Source organism: Pithys albifrons, chromosome 5 (assembly GCF_047495875.1).
Source record: "Pithys albifrons albifrons isolate INPA30051 chromosome 5, PitAlb_v1, whole genome shotgun sequence".
NCBI lineage: Eukaryota > Metazoa > Chordata > Aves > Passeriformes > Thamnophilidae > Pithys > Pithys albifrons.
This window is the reverse complement of record NC_092462.1, coordinates 11,490,998-11,510,736: the sequence shown is the minus strand read 5'-3', so window position 1 is coordinate 11,510,736 and position 19,739 is coordinate 11,490,998. Positions and strand designations below refer to the sequence as shown.

Below are 19,739 nucleotides of genomic sequence, written 5' to 3'. Positions count from 1 at the left end.
CAGGGTTACATTCCCTTCAGCAAACTGAGTAGTGTTCAGGCAAACAGTGTAATACACACTTTTAACATTGTCAGCAATGTGTTAATTCTTAAATAGAGACCATTACTTTGAGGCAGATAAAACACTGTATGAGCCCATGTTTAGAATGACATGACTGATTTCTAGCTTTACCATTCAGATGTGATAGAAAAACTTGCTTGAAAAAATACTACGGGGAAATCTGATCTTGTCTTCCCCTCCTCTTATGCCTTACCACAATGTGGATGTGGCACATGTGCTAAAGCAGTTGCCTACAGCTGAATCAGGCATTTATTTCAGTGGGAGCTCCTAAAAGAAGTCTGCTTTGAAAATGAGACTAACTTTTGTTGTTATTGATGTTGATCTGAAGATCTGCACTTCCCAATTTTTAGGAAGTATCAATTTGTCTGGCAGACTACATTATCTCCCCAAATGTTTCTTTTACTTATCAAGACTGATCATAATTCTGTAAATAATATATATGTATGTATATATGTATATATATAAATTTAATAGAATTGATTGGCTTCTTGCAATGTGATCATGGATTAAACATACAATGTGTATTTCATCTCCTACAGTCTTGCCTCTTGTATAAGCATATCAAAATAATTCATAATCTCTCAGTTACTGTCAAAAAAGTGAGTTGCTTTTGGTTTGACAACTTGTGTGTTAAATGAATGAGGTAAGCCATCCTCTGGTGCTGACTCTTAGCCAGGAGTTTCCTCTGTTTCAATAATACTGGTCCACACACCTTAGAATGTGAAGGCACCACGAGGAATTCATTTGGGCTTCACAGTATTGCCAATTATTTTATATACAGCTTCTTTTAACATCCCTGTGCAGTACTTTTTTCAATCGTTTTAAAAATACTGTTGTGTAAAGGAATGTTCTCACTATGAGTGAGTCATCTCACCCCTTCTGAAAGGAAATTTAAAGTTTTCTGGGTGAGTGCTGCACTTTGAAGAACTAGGACTACCACTTACACTTTTTGGACAGCTACAATGCAGAAACCAGCTTAATATAATACAGTGTTGCAATAGCTCTCATTATTTTGCAAACACACAACTTCTTCCTTTGCTCTGTTCAGTTTGGGTTTGGCTGCCAAGAAGTGAAGGAAACCCATCATCCATATAAATAAATAGGAGAAAACTCAACGAATGACAACTGCTGTATTGCACTCAGCTCTTGCTTGCATATAGAAAAAAGTGGCTCAGTGTGCAGTTTCATAATGGTCACATTCCACAAGGATACATTCAAAATTTACATGCAAGGGGGAGGTTTCTGTAGCAGATACACTAGAGCTTTTTCAGTCATCATTTCTGTATCCAAAGACAAGAGACTATGGATGATTGTTCTGTTGCTGTAAGTCCTACTGCATTGTTATTTATAAGTGATTGAGAGTAACATAAAGCAGAAATAATTTATTTTCTGATTTTTTAACCTTTTTTATATGTATCCTATATGAAATAAATCTACAGTAGAGATATTTTGTTCTTCTTTCTTAGAATCCAGTGTTTTCTGCCTGTTGGTCTGTTCACAATACCTTGTGTGCTGCTTTCCTCAGTGGTTCAATAAATCTGTTTTTCCCTGGTTAACATTTTGGTCAAATTCTCAGCAATTCTGGAAAGCAAAATAACTTCATTGATTCCAGGAAAGCTATGGAAATTAACATACTTTAGGATTTCATTCTGCTCTTAAAAAAGATCAAAATGATGAGAAAAACTAGTGTTTCAAACTGCATCTTCATAAAGCCCTGGGCCTCAAGCATGCTTTGCAAAAAAAAAAAAAAGGAAATATTTAACTTCTTACATTTCAAACTCTAATCATTAAGGTGGTGAGTGGAATAGCAATGACTCTGTGACCTTTTGGAGAAATTTGCAAACAGACATTGCAAACTGTACTCTGTGGCATAAATGCCAATTAGCAGGAGCACACAGGAGAAGGAAGGGCTGCCGGAGGACTGTCAAAGCAAATGAACAAGAACTTAAGCAAACCAAGAACATAGAAATGGAAAATGTTATTAAACTGAGTGAATTTCCTGCCATGCTGGGTACTGAGAATACACTTTTGAAGGTCAACACTGCTCTAATATGAGCACAATAAGCTGTGTAGGAGAATACTCCACAAGCCAGTCACCACTATAAAATAAAGACAAGGGAATCTGTATTTCTTGGGAGGAGGCAGGTAACCAAATAGGAAACTTATTTAAAGAAAACCCAGTTTTAAGGCTGCAAAAAATCTTTAGCCAGCCCAACTCTATCTACATGCAAAACTTCTAAGAAAGCACTTTAGCTTTATGAAATAAAAGCTTGAAGACATAACAGTCTTCAAAGTGTGGTTTGACTCTCATCCAAACATTCAGACATGGGATTCAGCTTAACATCTAGTAATTCTACTGACTTCCTTTCTGGATCAGGAAGTACAAGCCTGACAGAAAGCCCACTCTTTGCCCTCAACTTGAGGAGGAGAGCTGCTGGTCACATCTGGTGGAGCTTGAGAGCTGATTTCCTGGGCTTCTGTGCAAAGGTTGCTAGGAAGGGAGAAGAACTACAATGCCTGTGGAATCATAATGGATTCAACCACCATGATAGCAAAGAAGCAACTTTTTAATAGCGTGGGATCAAATGGTATTCAGAAGTTACCAGAGATGTAAAACACATTTCTTTGATAGATGGAACTAGTCTCTAGAAATTAGAAACTAAGTTAAGGCCTGATACTAAATCCCTTCATAGTTAAATATTACTAATATTACTTCTTTCTAGTGATATAAAAAAATTCTCATACACAAATGAAATTACTCTCAGTGTGTGTTTAGAGGGCTGTACCTAGGCTAGAGTTTTTATTGTCTCAGAGTACATGAATGTGGTTTTCTGTCTTTATCTCTGAATTCTATCTGATGTGAGTAATTATGTTCTAACACTAATTGTATTCAGGGGTTTTTTTGTTTCCCTTTGGTTGTTTTCTTCAAACAGACTAGAGGAACTTCGGAATGACAGAGCAGAGAGATCCTTCAGTGAGTATGCTCCTTTGATTTCCAGTGTTTGCCAGCATTTACTCCATGACAGGGCACTAAGAACATGTCTTTCCTCTAAAACTTACTTGCAATCCATGAAAATTTGATTTCAAAATTACTTATTTAAGGGCTCAATATGGAAACATCTATCTAGTTCAGAAGTACTGCTTTCTTTATGGGCTCCATCCCTCTTTTAGTCACTTCTATTAGTTCACAAAATCTTTACTCTTCATGGCTTCTCTCCTGAAAAAAAAATCTTTTTTTGAATAAAGAATTAAGTTCTTTTGTTATAACACTAGGATATAAATGCAAAACCCATCTGATTTTTGCCCCAGTTTTATAGATTCTGACATTAAAAGTGTTCTCTGTGCTTCTGAGGATAAAGAGCTCCAGTGTTATGCACAATACACAACCCTAAATAGATGCAGCTCTCTAGTTGTGCAGCTACTTGGCACTTTGTCCCCTTGGAGGGAATTGCATTAGAACAGGGGACAGAACAGTTAATTAGGGGAGCCAACAGAGAACAGCAGAAGAAGAGCCACAGGGTGACACTTTGCTGGGCGAAGAGGCAGAGTTCTCTAAAGGAGGCTGTAATTATTGTGGCAAAGGAGACACTGAAGAAGAAGAATTGCAGAAAGAAGGCGAATGAATGGGTGTAGAACTCAGCTCTGCCCAATGTAGATGCTACTTGAATATGGATCAAAAACCCCCCACTTCATGCCTGAGGCATTGCTCAAAAAAATGTCCAAGAACTGGAAGGTATGATCTTAGAGGGAAATTTGCAGCAGTAACAAAGAAAAGAAGATTTACAGCACTTTGTTGCTCCAAAAACCAAAGAGAAAGTGCTGAGGACATGTATTTGTAGAAGAGGGGAGAAGATGAGACTGACTAAAATAGGATAAATAATGTGCAAGAAGTCTGTTGCACTACAAAATGAAGATGAAAAATGGGAAAACAAGTTGTTACAAGAGAGGGCAGCCTGAGAAGGCTGATGTGCTCACAGGAGCAAGTAATGCAGGGATTAGGGGCTTCAGTCGGCATCACTATCAGTAGCTAGAAAGCACAGAGGCAAAGGGGAAAAGGACTGATCCAGAAAAAGAGCTGTGTGCTAGAGCTCAGTAAGTTAGGGAAGACTTTGACATAACCAAAAGGTAAGCAGTTTAGACTTCAGCATTTTGGGGTTGTTTGTTTTTGGTGGTTGGGTTTTGGTTTGGTTTGGTTTTTTGGGGTGTTTTTTTTCTGGTTTTTTGTTTTGTTTTGTTTTTGGGGTTTTTTTGAGGGTGAGAGTTTTCTGCAAATAGTGAGAGATTCTTAGGACATTCCAGTTTTCTGAAAGAAGAAGACATCAAATTCTGGCAGGGGGACATATTGAAGTATGAGCCACCAGTGTGATATGGTCACGAAGAAAACGCTGGCAGTAGGCAGGTCCCTATTTCCCACAGAAATATTATCACTAGTTTCTAAATCCTTCATAGGATCTGAGTATGTTGTGTGCTTCTGGTCACTTGTTTTCAGGAACAATGAGGCAGATGAGGAATAAAGACATAAATAAAGAATAAAACACAGTTCAAAATAAGGAAAAAATAACAGCAGACTTTAGCCAATAATACCAACTTGCATAGTCAGGAAATAAACTTTATTGCTTATGAATGTCACATCTCAAGAATTCCCTGAGAAATTTGTAAGAAAATATTACTAAAGAAGTTTAGACATATGGAATATAGGCAAAAGCCATGTAGTTTTAGCTTTCAGCACTTCCCTTCACATGTTACTTAAATGCCATAAAGAGCTAGGCATATTTTCTTTTGACTAAGATTATCATTTCTGTGACAGCCAAACCAGCAAAATCATTGGCTGTTTCTGACTTGTTAAAGAAAAGTTTTGTCATTTGCTTACACATTTGCTTCTTCAAAAAGAAAACAGTACAGCTCAGTGGTAACTTCTCTTAAAATGCTTAATTGAAACTTCATTATTAAAACACAGCATTCCTTTCCCAAAGAATTGTGAATATCATAATTGATTCTTGAAAAGCATATATTCAGGTACAAAGGTTTTCATCATTAATTTAAAGTAGCAGTTTATCAGCATATGAGCTACAAATAGAAACATTTATGTAGGTAAATATGAGCTACTCCCTTGTCCAATGTTCATAAGGGTATCAGTGACATAATGAAGACAGAGGAATTGGTTAATGATTAAACAGCGTAAGAAATGAAAACAGACACCATCCAAAGAATATTTTTACATTGCAGTGTTGTGTGTTCAAGGCAGGAGAATAATTCATTGAAGCTTCCAAGTGACCTAACAATGCTTCTGTTGTTGAACAGTAATTCAAAAGAAATAATTAAGAAATTCAAGTGGAAAATGGCCCTGAATTGTTGAGAGGAATGTGTTGAGTGATCTAGTTGGTGTTAAGAACCTCTTTCTCTATGGACAAATGGACTATTTGGAGTATGCATGCAGTATATTCTTCACATATTTTACCATCACTACAAGTTTTCTATTACTTCTAAAAATTAAGCAGTTATTTTACATTAGCAATTATTATTTTATTACAATGAAGGAGTTACCTACCATATTGAAGAAAACCAAAGAGGCAGATGACATTGATCATTAAGAACCGTGTTCCAGTGTCATCACAGTGAACAATGATTAAAAACAGGAAACAAATGACAAACTAATGATAACTCTGGCCCATTATTCAGCAGGTAATATAATAAATTATTTTCCTCAGGCTTGAACACTTTGTTCTACAGCATAAATTTGATAATGCTTTAAACTGGAACTCCCTCTTGAGTCAGCTTTTTAAAAAGACTCCATAACACTAATTATTAAATCACCAAGCTGGGACGTGGTTATGGACCCATCATAAGTCTTTCATATTTTCATTTGTTGTCAGCTCATCTCATTTGAGAAGAAGTGACTTGTGGAATGATAAAAATGTTTAGCTATTTTAAAATGCTTCTAAATACACTTTAAATAATTTGGGTAAAACATGGGATTAAAACATGTTCTTCAGCTGTATCCACCAATCAGATTTAAAATTTCTTTAGTTTCTCCATAAGGCTACTTTTGAACTTCAGTGAAATACTCATAAATTTTAAAAAACAACAAACAAAAAATCCAAGAAAAATTGGATATTTTTAAGGACTTCCATGTTGAACTGAAGAAGTTTTTTAACGAAAAAACCCAAACCAACAAAACCCCAAAACCAAAAGAAATAATTTGACAATTTCAGGTCAAACAATATTAACGGTGAAAAGGTTAAAGCCTTTCTGTCATACTATAATAAAATGATTTAGCTGTTTTGACCACAGCCAAGCAGTTAATATTTCTCTTCCATTGCATTCCAGTACATTTGGAAAATAAAAATCTATATATACTTAATATTTTGGGTGTAATACTTAGGTATTTTTGATTTCCATTTGTTGTAGAAACAGTGACAGGCCGAGCCTTGCTTTGAGGTGTATTTTGGCTGCCAATAACAGAGCAGCCTCCAGGCTCCATCTTCCATACTGAAATGGTTCAGAAGAGGGATGAGATGTTATTTTTTCTATCCATCCAGAAATTTAGATTATCATGGAATCATTCATTTACATATTTCTTATTTAACAAGTTTTGGACTAATAAAGGGGATAAAAGGGTCTGAATGTGGAAATTTCTGTAGAATTAGGTTATTATGCTATTTCAGCTGTATCTTTGAGGTTTGGAAACAAAATCAATGCAATGTATTTAAGGCATTCTCTACTTAAGAGAGCAGCAAATATTTGTTACAAATACTCTCCAAAAGTCCCCTGTGACACAGATAATTATTACTCTCCTGTCTTTGCTTTGTAAGGCAGCTTTCAGCAAGTTACCTGGACCCCTATCAGTGCATGGATCGACCTCCCATTTGGAAATTTTTACCACTGCACAGTGCTAACTTTTTTTTTTATGTTCTCCAGTCCATTTTAAAATATTTAATTGCAACTTGTCATGTAAATAATCCATTGCTAAATAAGCACCATCTGAGTCAGTTAAAAAGTATTGCATGTTTGATAAGAGATAAACCCTTGGCTAAAAAGCAGCAGGTAATTAACCAAGGTTTATGAAGGAACTGTATCAGCTCCAGTCAAAGGGCTTGTGACTTTGAGGCAAAGGTTACCAGGCTGTGCTCAGGGAAATGTTTCCTGATGATCAACACACAGCTCCCAGCTCCTCCTTATTTCCAGTTGCCAGACTCCCCTGACAAAATGCCTAAATGCATCTCTACCCAGTAGAAAATTACCCTGGAAAAAGGTTTTTGCAGGTCCATCAGTGCTGGTCACTTTTTAAACATCACCTCCTAAGGACAGAGGAGCAGGCCCAAATGTCCCAAGTCAGCAAATGAGTCAGACCAGCTTGGCTGAACAGGGATATTCTCTTGGAAGTAAGATGAAAAAGGAAGGTGTATGCACAATGGAAGCAAGGTCAGGTGACATGGGAAGAATTCAGAGATGCTGCTTGCTGCTGTAGGGAGAAAATTCGTGGGGTCAAAGCTCAACCAGAGTTGAACCTGCCAGAAATGTGGGGGACAATAAAAAGTTTTTTTGAATACATTAATGGCAATAGAAATATCATCAGCCCATTACAGGATGAGGATGGTCACCTCACAACCAGAGACAGAGAAAAAACAGAGGTCTTTCTTTGCCTCTGTCTTCAACATGGATGATGGATCAAGAAGGTCTCAGTGCTCAGAGCTGGAGGACCATGAACTGTGAGAATGATCAACTCCCACTGAACCCTGAAACTGTGTTGGATCTGCTGCTCAGGCTGGATCCCTACAAATCTATGGGACCTGACAAGACTCATCTGAGAATCCTCAAAGAGCTGCTGATGTCATCAGAAAACCTCTCTCAATGATTTCTGAGTGGTCTTGGGAATCCAGAGAGGTCCCAGCTGACTGGAAGTCAGCGAATGTTGTTCCAATTTTCAAGAAGGGCAAGGAGGACTCTGGAAACTCCAGATCCATCAGTCTCACTTCAGTGCCTGGTAAAATAATAGATTATTCTGGGAAGTATTAAAAAACTTCTGGAGGGCAATGCGGTGATCAGTCACAGCCAGCACAGCTTTGTGAGGTGGAAGTCCTGCTTGTTGAACCTGATTTCCTTCTAAGGCAGGATAATCCACCTAGTTCATCAGTAAAGCCAGTAGATGTAATCTTTCTGGACTTCAGCAAAGCTTTTGATACTGTCTCTCATAGTATCCTTCTGGAAAAAATGTCCAGTACACAGCTGGATAAACATGCTATGCAAGGGGTGAGCAACTGGCTCCTAGGTCAGGCACAGAGAGTTACAGGGAATGGGGTGGCATTAGACTGGTGACCTGGAACTAGTGGGATTTCAAGGGCTCCATCCTCAGCCCAGTTCTCTTCAACACATTCATTAACAACCTGGAGATAGGACTCAAAGGAATACTAAGTTTGTCAACAACACTAAATTGGGAGGAGCTGTTGACTTCCTGGAAGGCAGGGAGGCCCTGCAAAGAGACCTTGACAAATTAAACACAGGCAATCACCAACCATATGAAGTTCAACAAGGATGAGTGCCAGATTCTGCACCTGGGATGGGGCAACCCTGGGTGTACAGACAGACTGGGAAAGGATAGGCTGGCAAGCTGAATATGAGCAGCAGTGCCCTGGCAGCCAGGAGGGCCAACCGTGTCCTGGGGGGCATCAGGCACAGCATCACCAGCCGATTGAGGGAGGGGATTGTCCTGCTGTGCTCTGCACTGCACTGGGGTGGCCTCACCTTGAATATTGTGTGAGAGTTTTGGGCACTGCAATATAAGAAAGATATGAAGATGTTAGAGAGTGTCTATAAGTGGGCAATGAAGATGGTGAAGGGCCTCGAGAGGAAGCCATATGAGGAGTGGCTGAGGGCACTTGGTCTGTTCAGCCTGGAGAAGAGGAGACTGAAGGGAGACCTCATTGCAGTTACAGCTTCCTCATGAGGGGAGGAGGAGGGGCAGCCACTGATCTCTGTGGTTACCAGTGACAGGGCCCAAGGAAGCAGCATGAAACTGAGTCAGGGGAGTTTTAGGCTGGATATCAGGAAAAGGTTCTTCACTCAGAGGATGGCTGGGCACTGGAACAGCTCCCCAGGGTAGTGATGACAGCACCAAACCTGACAGAGTTCAAGGAGCCTTTGGACAAAGTTCTCAGGCACATGGTGTGACTCTTGGGGTGTTGTGTGCAGGGCCAGGAGTTGAACTTGAGGATCATGATGGGTCCTTTCTAACTCAGAATATTTTATGACTCTATGATTAGACATACATACACTATGTAAAGAAGTATATACTCTAAATATTGTATTTCACATTTATACACATAACTACAGCATTTGATGTATTCAATGCAGAGTTTCATATATATGCAACCACAATATTGTAGTTAATGTTCTAGTTGTAGGTAATTCATTGAATTTGGGTGATGAAACATAGCCCGGGGAGAGATGAAAAACAAAACCAAGCTCTTTAATATTGTCCCTGCACTAAATTGATGCTTGCACTATGAACAGGTAAATAAATAGGGAGTCCAGGATGAGTTCAGGTTTTCACAGTGTGCCTTCAGCATCTGATTTTCTACCAACTGTTTCTAAAGTGATTATATACTCCTGCAAACTACAAAGCAGTTGGTCTTTCCAGCTGCACACAACAGGTAGCCCTGTCTTGATTGGATGTCTTGGCAAATTGGTTAATTAAGTCAGAACTAAAGCAAAATTCTCTGCAATCAGATTGTGACAAGGTATCGCCTTGGTTGTGTCTTTCAGAAAATACACCTGAAAAGTATTTGTCTGCAGTATCAGCTGTATCTTCTTCTGAACAGCCATTTCTTTTGCCTTTTAAAGAATGGGATGGGACTAATCATCTTATGGTAACTACAAAGTCAATTTTAATGAGACAATAATTACAAATTTTTACTTATTACAGCTGTTACTTGCCTCCAGGCATTTTAGAGAGTGGATTCGGAAGTTTATTTGTACACTTTAAAAGAACTTTAGTTATTTTTCATTAAGTAATTGAAGCTTTCTATTGCATTCAGTTCTATAAATCTGGCCTTTAAAAAAAACCCAACAAAACAACCAAATTGACTGTTTATACAGTATGTGACAGTTTTATGTATCTATATAATTTTAGGATTTTTATACTTGCCCCACATATATATCTTATATACATATATATATGTATATACATATATATACATACATATATATATACACACACACATATATATGTATATACATATACATATGTATATGTATATACATGTAAACAATGTATCTATAGTGTCTTATAACTGCTGACTCTTTTTTTCAGCATAAACCTTGTATATATATATACTGTTTAGCCTTATGATCACTTTTCCTTCTGTTCCAGTGCTTATGTACCAAAGACAGAAGCAGGTCATTGCAAGTGGGCAGAAGTTCTGAAAGATTTGGAGAAGATCAAGACATCTAAAGTAAGTCCATAAAACCCCTCAGATTTCATATAATCGTAGGAGAAGCCTTAATTAAACGTGTAGCACTGTACTCAGCTAAGAGGTGTCAGTGAGAGGGAGCAGGAAAAGGGATGGTGTTTGTATAATGCTGTTTCATGGGTGGAAACAGAGAAATAGATGATTGAAGGACATTGGAACTGACCAAATACTGTGGACTCTGGGTTTAAATCCTATTTTCTCTCACACTTTTCCTGAGGAAAGGGACTGTGAGCTTGAGTTAACCACTTCAGACAAAGTATTGTGGGACTCGGTTTTGAGAGACTTCCTCACAGTGAAGCCCATCCTGCAGGTCACTCTCTGACTTTAAGATCCGGGTGGATTTGGCCTTTTAACTTGGAGCTAATCCATGTATTGAAGAGTAAGCTTTATTATCTCTAAATCTGTTAGCTAATGTTCATAATTCCAACTCTTGTTTTCTTTTAGGATATTGATGTCAGTTTATATACTGCAGACACAGATGAGGATGTAAGTAAACCTCAAATCTGACCACAACTAGTCTAATATGGTGGCTTTGTCTCTTTACTGGCAACTCTCTCCTAAAGCAGTCTTGGTCTAATTTGATAAAAGTTCCTAAAATCAAATAATTCACCTAGGAATAAACAGTTCTGCTAACTAAAGTAGCTATGATAAATTATGTAAGCAGCTATTATTTTTATTGAATCACCTGCTATTAAATCATTAAAAGGGATAATTGAGGGCTTTTGATGGGGCTTTGACAAACCTGGTCTACAGGAAGGAGCCCCTGTGTGTAGCAGTGGTGTTGGAACTGGAGGATCTTTAAGGTCTTTTCCACCCCAAACCATTCTGTGATCCAACATTATTTTACCAAAACAAACACTGCTAAAATGATGTTGGGATTCATTTGCAATTGAAGGGAGGGGAAAAAATGACAAAGAAAATGCGGTTTCCATAAATTCTTTGCTGAAGGGAGTTTTTCATAATCTGTTGCTGTGGGACACATGCATCCAAGCAAGCAAACAAAGCCACCCAACCCTCCACTCCTACAATCACCTCTGGCACAGCCTTGGTGGAACGGGCTGGATTCACTGCTGTGGTGGTAGCCTGCTCATGAGACACGGCTTTCCTGACAACACAAACATTCACATGCAGACTGTGCCAAACACAGGCAAGCCATGGATCCTATAGTTAAAGAGTACACATTTCCTGGACAGGTTTTTGCCCCCATAAAGTGGAAAGATACCCTAGAAATGATGGACTGACTATCTCAGCACAGAATAGTCTCAGAGTGCTTGCAGAGTACAGCACTGTTGATGCACTCAGTGGAGCTGGCAAGCCTGAGAAAGCTCATCACCTCTGGGGTCTGTGCAGATGGCCCTGTACAAGACAAGAGAAACAGTCACAAAACACACATGTCCACATTGGCACACACAGTCTCTTCATTGAACCAAGCCAGAGAGGTCAATCCACTAAAATGGCTGATTTAATTCCTAGTAATGTCAGGAAGGTTTCCTTACAGTGGGACAGTCTGATATGGAAGTCAGACAGACAACCTGGGACTTATTCTTGGCTTTATCATTGACTGCTTCTTTTTCTTTGTTTTGTGAAATGCAGGTAATATCTCCTTCCTCTTCTCCCCTACCCACTCTGAATTCAGATCTGAATTCAGACCAATGAAAGTGTTGAAACCATTAAATAATAATTTAATTCCACTCTGTTTAATTGTATCCCCATTTGCTATCAGAATTAATTATTTTCCTTTCTTCTTCACTAAGACATTCCATTTCACTCATCTTAGCAAACTGGCTGGCCTTTTTGTTTTTAGGTCTCACAGCCCAACTCTGCTGATGTTTAAAACTATTTGAGTAGTAAGAAAAGATGTCCAGTAAGTAAAACTCAGCCACTTCTGGGTTGATTGTATCTTAAATGGTATCTTACTTATAAATTATATCATAAATTATGTCCTACATTCACTTACTCTTTTTTAATCGTAAAACTATTACATTTTTTTCCCCAGGACGAATGCCAAGAACTTGTAATGAGATGCTTTTTCTTAGAGACAGAAGTGATTATTCAAGAATGTCGTATCAAAAATTGTAGTGAAACACAGGATGTAGTGAACATATGGAAAAATGGAAATACAGGCTTAGACAATAGTAAGGTAAGTAACACCAACACTCTGAGGAAAAAAGGTAAATGCAAATTGTTTCTTCAGTAGCAGAAATACCTCCTTTGTTATATAAAAAATGGGAAGGTACAGATGAAAACAAATGAGATCCAGCAACCTGTACGTGTAACAATGAAAAAGCAGAATCTCGTGGTTTTCAGAAAAACACTCTCAGGCTTCTCATCAAAGCAAATACTTTCGTACATGCATTCATATGGCAGCGTGTTTGAATGTGTCTGAGTAATTACAGTTTGTAACTTCAGTACCTGAAGTCAGGTATGCTTAGACACACACAGAAAAGTATCCTGATTTTGAAAGGGACAGTCATTTGCATCTCTTACTGAAGTGATGCATCTTTGAAAGCTGATCCTATTTAGAAAGTAAGTTGGGAACTGCACAGACCATAAGTACCATGGAAGACTCTACCAATGTTGTCAGTAGCCATTATCTGCCTTGGAATTAGCCACAAAAACAGAACAAACAATTCTCTATCAGAGCCAATAGATCAGTATTCTGCTTTACTATTGCATTTTGTTTTGCAGTTGAATTCCACAACATCATCAAAATGCAAAGAATGTGAAGAATATGAAGAAAAAAGTTTTACAGAATTTATACAGAGTTTTGTAAAGGTTATACAGAGGGATTGCAAACACTGACTGAAAGACACAAGATGGGAAACTGGATTCTTCCATGAACATCCTCAGAGAAATTAGATTATCACCAACAATAAACTGGAAAAAGAACATAATTTACAATCCTCATAGCTATCCCTTAATATATTTATTTCTACTGTGGTTTTCAGGTAAACTCAATTACTTGTTCTACCAAAGAATTCAATGTAAAAAATTATAATATTTATTTAAAGACTCTTCCTTGCCTTTTCCCCCTTTTGTATAATGATAGCGTAAGGGTATTAAAAACTTTTTCAGTGTTCTCATAGAAGCTAAAGCTGGTGCTTGATTCCACTGTCCAATGACAACATATTTTGTTACTTCATTTAATACCTCTGACATTCACACTACCTGAGTCATTATGGTAATGACTACAGTCCCTTTAGCAACTACCAAAGATTTCAATCTAAATTTCCACCAAAACAGTGTTAATTTCATTCTGTGAATGAAGGAGGTGACGAAGTCTCTTACATAAAAAAAAACCTAGGTGGTTATAAATCTTTCCTATGTAGTAGAGTTTGTAGCTTTGGTCTCCTTGTGGGAACTAACTTTGAAGACAGGAATCGCTTTTGACCACTTGTTGGAAATGATGATAACTGTATTTCCAAGACTCAGTGCAGTCACCTGTCCTCTGGTATTTTTGAAATGTTGTAGAGTCTTTCAGCTCTTTCTAAACTAACTGCTTTCTTCATGATTCATGGCCATGGCAGCCAACTGCTATCCATAATAAGTAATTCTTTCCTCCAGGCACCTCCATCCCTCTATCTTCATTTGATAAATGGCTGAATCATTCAGCTGTCCACTTACCAGGAAGGAAGTCTCAATCCCATCAAATACACTGCCTGGGACTCTCTTATTGTTAGGTTACTCCCAACAGTCAATCTTTAGCACTTTGAGCAGATGAATCTCCAGTAAACTGCAAGAGAAAGCACATAAATATGAGCACACAGGATGTCATCTTCCAGGGGACTTACAGACATACAGATTGGTAAATTCATAAGCACATAGATATGAAGATTAATCACCCATGGAGATATAACAGAAGAAATAAATTATTTACTGCCACAAAACATCAGCAAAAGAAGTGTTTATTACATAGTATGGATGAAGTAAACTGGTCCTACATTTTGAATTTTTCCTTAAAACAGTAATATCCACTGAATATGATGTTCTCTTACCTCATGTCACACACAGAGGCAAAGTAATACCAAGTTACAACTTTGGTCTTTAATCAAAGAGATAAAGGGATTTCCCTTATTTCCAGCTTTAAGAGAGCTTCAAATGCAGATCAGTAGTATATTCATGATGGAGAATCAAACAGCTGCTTTTCTCAGAGGTTTCTTTATCTTGACCATTGTGAAAATAAATTAATTTTATTTTGTTTTTCATTACATCACTCACCAGTCGAAGATACGTTAAATACTGTGAATTTATCTTTCCATAAGATTATTCTTCAGTTTGTGACCACTCATCTTGTCACCCTGTTAGCCACTTTCTGTTGGACCTATCCATATCCCTTTTATTTTATTTCACCTCCACATGTTCTAGATGCATATTCTAGGATGAAAAAAGGCCAGTTGCTAATCTAGCTCTCCAGCCTTTCTCCTTGGGCTTACTTTGTGCTGAGAGTGTAGAAGCCAGCTGAAAGCTATTACTACATCCTGAACCCCATGGTTATAATAAATCATCTGATTTGTACAAAGGATGGAGTAAATGAAGGCCAGGTTGGCATTTTATGTTTGGTTTTTCTTTTTTGTTTTTTTTTGGGTGTTCTCATTTTTGTTTTGTTTTGTGGTTTTTGGTGTTTGTTTTTTTGTTGTTTGTTTGGGGTTTTTTTTAGTGAAGGAATTCATATATATCCCAGAGAAAAATTTTCAATATGAGTAAGTTATGGATGTATCTGATCTGACTTCTTAGTACTGTAGACAGAACAGTAAAAACTGATTCAGGGTGCCTACTTTTGAAGTAAGTGTCCCTGGGCTGAAGAAGATATTTCTTCTACACAAGGTCTAGTCATTTGTGTGGCACTTACTAGTTAATATTTTCCAACTACTGTGGGCAAATGTTAAGAGAAAGATTAATACTGTATTTTCTCCAATTAATTCAACTCGGTTTGGGACTAAGGTGACACATAGCAGAGTATTTCTATGTACAGAAAGAAAAATAACTACCTTTTGACACCAGAAGAGAAAAATAAATCTCTCCCATAGAAATTTTGGACTACATAATTCTTTGTCCCTGACTTTGCAATAACTTAAAATCTGTTTTTCCTTTCCTAGTACCCCATATTTATATTTCTGTCTGTATCTTAACAGGATAATGCAAGTAGCACTCGTGCAGATGATGTCTGACATCCTCTGCTTTCTTGATGTTTTATTGGACCCTGAAGGTAAATATGAGTTGCTCATCAATACAATGTTGCCTGTAGTGGCTCCCTAATATTTAAGTGCCTGTTGATCAGGTACTGTTCAGAGGATTCCACAGATGTTTTAAAGTCCTCACAGTTCAAAGCCATTCCTGGAGCAGTATATTTATATGAGGACTATTAGCCGTAATCCCACTCTCTTAAAACCCATGAGATAATTTAACCAGTCTAGGGTAAAATGAAGCCATCCAGATTTTCTATTAAGCAGTCCATCTACACTGCATGATCAATAGACTTCAGTCTCTGCAAAGTCCAGCTGTCTTGTAGGATTACAAGGCACAGGATGAATTACCAATTTCATTTCTCCAGTAGAAATTTGGACCTTAAAAGTAGCATCTGACAGTTTCCCCATAATTTTTTAAGTCAGTTCAATTTCTGACTAAGGTTATACAGTGTTTTAATTAAGCTGGGAATATGGCATTATATGTTGCATACACTGAAGCAGTATTCTCCTCTGATACCCAAAGTAAGCTTTTACACCCTGAGTGGCCCTTCTTTGGCATTTACATATATAAGTTTGTAATTAACATATGTAAATTTACCTGTGTAAATTAATATATGTAATTCTGTAATAATCACTATCCAGAAGTAGTGGTCATTCTTTAAACAAGGATATGCTATTTTAATGGCCAAGATACCTTCAGTGAGAAGCCAACAGCCACAGGAACCTTAAGAGTGAGCAAAGTTCAGGCTAATATAGTACTCCAGGTCTATAACTGATGGTCTATTTTGCCCAGGCAGAAACAGGTGATTCCTCATTTGTCTTGAGTGATGGTATGAGCAGCTTCATCTTTTTTCTCCAAAGGAATTGATAAAAGCCTTCATTGACACTGATTCATGTGGAAAGGAGAACTTTGCGAAAGCCAGAATCACTAATGGTACTGGAAAAAGGGAAATTTTGAACTATAGCTACCTCTCATTGGGAGTGTCACTGTTTCAAGGGAAGTATAAAAAAAGGGAATTCTTGGCCTGCAGTGAGGTAGATGGGGGCTCAGCAGCCATTTCAGATTATCCATCTTTTTCATATGACTCTGTGAGAAAAACAATAATGAGAAACATTAGGATCTATTCCAGCTCCATGGAGCAAAAGCTCAGAGAGACAATGCATATTTGAGTTAGTCAGCCCGATGTACAGATGGAACACTTACAAAGGAGAGCAAACAGTGCATTTGATCTATGAATCACCAGGCATTCTCTGGGGATAAAGCAGTGTTTCAGCTGCTTCAAACCTTCAACCAAGGGTTCAGGTCCAAGGTGTAACAAAGCTAAGCAGGGTAGCTACTGCAGAAGCCAGTAGAGTGTATGTTCATTTAAACTTCGGAAAGCAACAGCCTGCTTTGTTTTTCGGTTTTTCCCTGCTGCAGTTTTCTGAACAGGCCCAATAGAGATTCAGGAGGTCACTTTTATAAGTCTATGAAGTTTCAGCATATGAAAAATAGTGATATTGATGCATGCCTAAACAGAAAATATCATTGAGTTACCATTGCCTGCATGTTTTGACAGCTGGATTTTTGGGTGCCAAGGCTCTTTCTCATTGTACAGTTCTTCCACCTCTAAGTAGCAACACGAGACATGCAAGTACAGGAGGTCATAGGGATACAAGTGGCTACACTGAAGCAACAATATTACCTTCCTCTCACACCAGAAGATCAGTCAATGTTTCCAGAAGTATCCTCTATTTTATAAAGGAAGGTAAAAGCCATTTGCGTTACCAATGAAAATTACTGTCCAGTAGGTTATGGCCTTTAGGTCCAGTAACAAAGACAAAAGCCTGCTGCAAATTAGCTCTCCTAGGACACATAGCACTAGATAATCACATCACTACCATGCCAAGTGTGTAAATGATATGTACAATTGTTAGTCAACTCATGTCTAGACAGCTGCATCAATTATTGTGGTTCTACTGTCCACTAAACCCAAACTAAGTGCCCTTCCTGTCATCCTAGTGAACCTTTTTCTCTAACATAAATCCTTGCCTAGTTTAATGTGGGCAACACCACAACAAAATGAAGCTATTAATGTTTTGTTGTGTTTCTCATAGGAATAATATGGAACAAATATGATAATAAAGTAAACTAAGATTAGCCTTCCTGTAATTATCAAGAACTTCAATATCATAAGATTTGCTTTCATCACAATTATACTCAAAGGTGACTGAACTACCAACTTCTTCCTTGTATATTGGAAAGATGGGGAAAAGGAAACATCTACTTATCCTAATTAGAGGAACTGGGACCAGTTTATCACTGTGTGGGTATAACCAAAACTGTGTATTCTGCAGCCTCTATGTCATTGCTCATGAACTGTTAATAATGGATCATTTGCAGCAGCTGCCCAGGGCACACCTGACACCTCAGGCTACAAGCTGGGTGATAAAGAACCCTGTAAGACAGGGGAGTGTTTCTGTCTTCACACCAGTAACTCAGCCCTGATAACTCTCCTCTGGGGAGGCATCAGCACCTTCATACCCAGCCTGAGGAGTCATGTCTGCTAATGGGCCCTTAGGAACCAGCACAACAGGCAGCTACAACGACCCAGACCATCAAAGATTCCAAAAATATCCATGACTCACAGAATAAATCACCAGTTGTGAAACTCCTCACCCTGGGGGAGGTACTGGGCATTCCCACCTGAACCTGAGCGTATATAATCTTCAGGGTTTGGGATTTCTGGTACCACTCATTGTATTCAGAGGAGGACCAGAATCTTGAAAGTACTGCGACTGCCATTCCTGACAAGACTGCTATCACTACTGTGACAGAACTGTGATGATCATCCTCACCAACAGCTTTCCTTTCCTTTTGCTTTGCACTCAGGGGGACCACCTGGTGCTCAGCACAGAGCCTAATGAACACTGTTCTGTTCGTGACCCAGGGTACCGGGTTATACATCCAGTTTTTGTGGGTTAAGAACCAGTTTTCCTCTGTATCATTGTATTTATTGTAATCTTTTTAATAAATTGTAACTCTGTGTAGTCTCTTTTGAATTTGTTCATTTCTCCCATCAGTTTACCTTTAAACCAGCACATACCATGACAGGAACGAGAGCAAATAGGAGGATGGGAAAAAAGAGAAAGTCGCCTTAAATTATATCAGTAAAAGCAGGCTTTTTTCAACTCTGTGAATCTAGTGTGTCACTTCTTCCTGAGTAGAAGAATTCATCTCAAGAAAAATAAGGAAATTTGACTGCAATTGCAATGCTGAACAGTAAATTTCAAAGAGTACTTCCCAGAACTGCAGTCAAATCATTCATGTCTTCACCTAAATAGGCGTCGAAGCAAAAAGACTTTGGAATTTCCTATCCTGACCCACTGAGCCGAGGTATATAGTTTATTTGGCAGGAGGATTAAGCATGTGAGAATGAATTTGATGCTCAGAATGAATGGATGAAATTATAGCAAGAAACACAAATTTCATTTTGTCCTGAAGTCAGTGTTGCTTTTCTTGAGAATAGAAATAGTTTTTACCCAAAGTGTCCTTCACTCGCAGCTTATAGAAATGAAGGCATGCCTTACTAGCAATAGAAACAGCGTCACATACTGGAATTTCTGTACAGCATCAGGAGACTGAACAACATGACACCAAGCCATACTTAAAACAGGACTGTTCTCTAGTGTGTAGAGTTACACCTTCTCTACAGGCAGAGAAGAAACAAACTTTACTACTATGAACTCGATGGAATTTTACTCATATGCACTTAAAGAGGAAAAGAAAGCCATAAATGAGCAAGTTACGTGTTTTGCAATAAATTCAACATCTTCAAAGTGCCTCCTTCCAACTGTTTTCCTTCAAAACTTGGAAATGTTGGAGAATTTGCCTTTCTTTATCAAATGGCCTAATTAAGGCAACAATCAACACCTTAAATAAAGACAAAAAGAAATATCTTTCAAAACCTCATGCTCTTCTACCTCTTCTACAAGATTATCTTCTTCTTCAAGTCAAGCCAACCAGCAATCAATTGGCTTTGTA

The 19,739-nt window shown here is 38.1% G+C and overlaps 1 protein-coding gene across 8 annotated transcripts in view; it reads left to right on the top strand.

The window, feature by feature from the left end:
• Nucleotides 1-18,741, top strand: part of IL15 (interleukin 15) — a 37,471-nt gene extending 18,730 nt beyond the window's left edge. For 3 of the 8 annotated variants that reach the window (XM_071555698.1, XM_071555697.1, XM_071555699.1), the window contains 5 exons: nucleotides 9,823-9,926; nucleotides 10,430-10,511; nucleotides 10,974-11,015; nucleotides 12,526-12,669; nucleotides 13,218-18,741. In XM_071555698.1, the coding sequence (XP_071411799.1) occupies nucleotides 9,823-9,926; nucleotides 10,430-10,511; nucleotides 10,974-11,015; nucleotides 12,526-12,669; nucleotides 13,218-13,331 (486 nt within the window). In that variant the 3' untranslated portion in view covers nucleotides 13,332-18,741. Of the gene's footprint in view, nucleotides 1-2,993; nucleotides 3,035-7,670; nucleotides 8,045-9,822; nucleotides 9,927-10,429; nucleotides 10,512-10,973; nucleotides 11,016-12,525; nucleotides 12,670-13,217 lie in introns of those variants that run through there. The other 5 variants (XR_011697866.1, XR_011697865.1, XR_011697867.1 and 2 more) reach the window with 5 other exon arrangements.
• The last annotated feature ends 998 nt before the right edge of the window (nucleotides 18,742-19,739 follow it).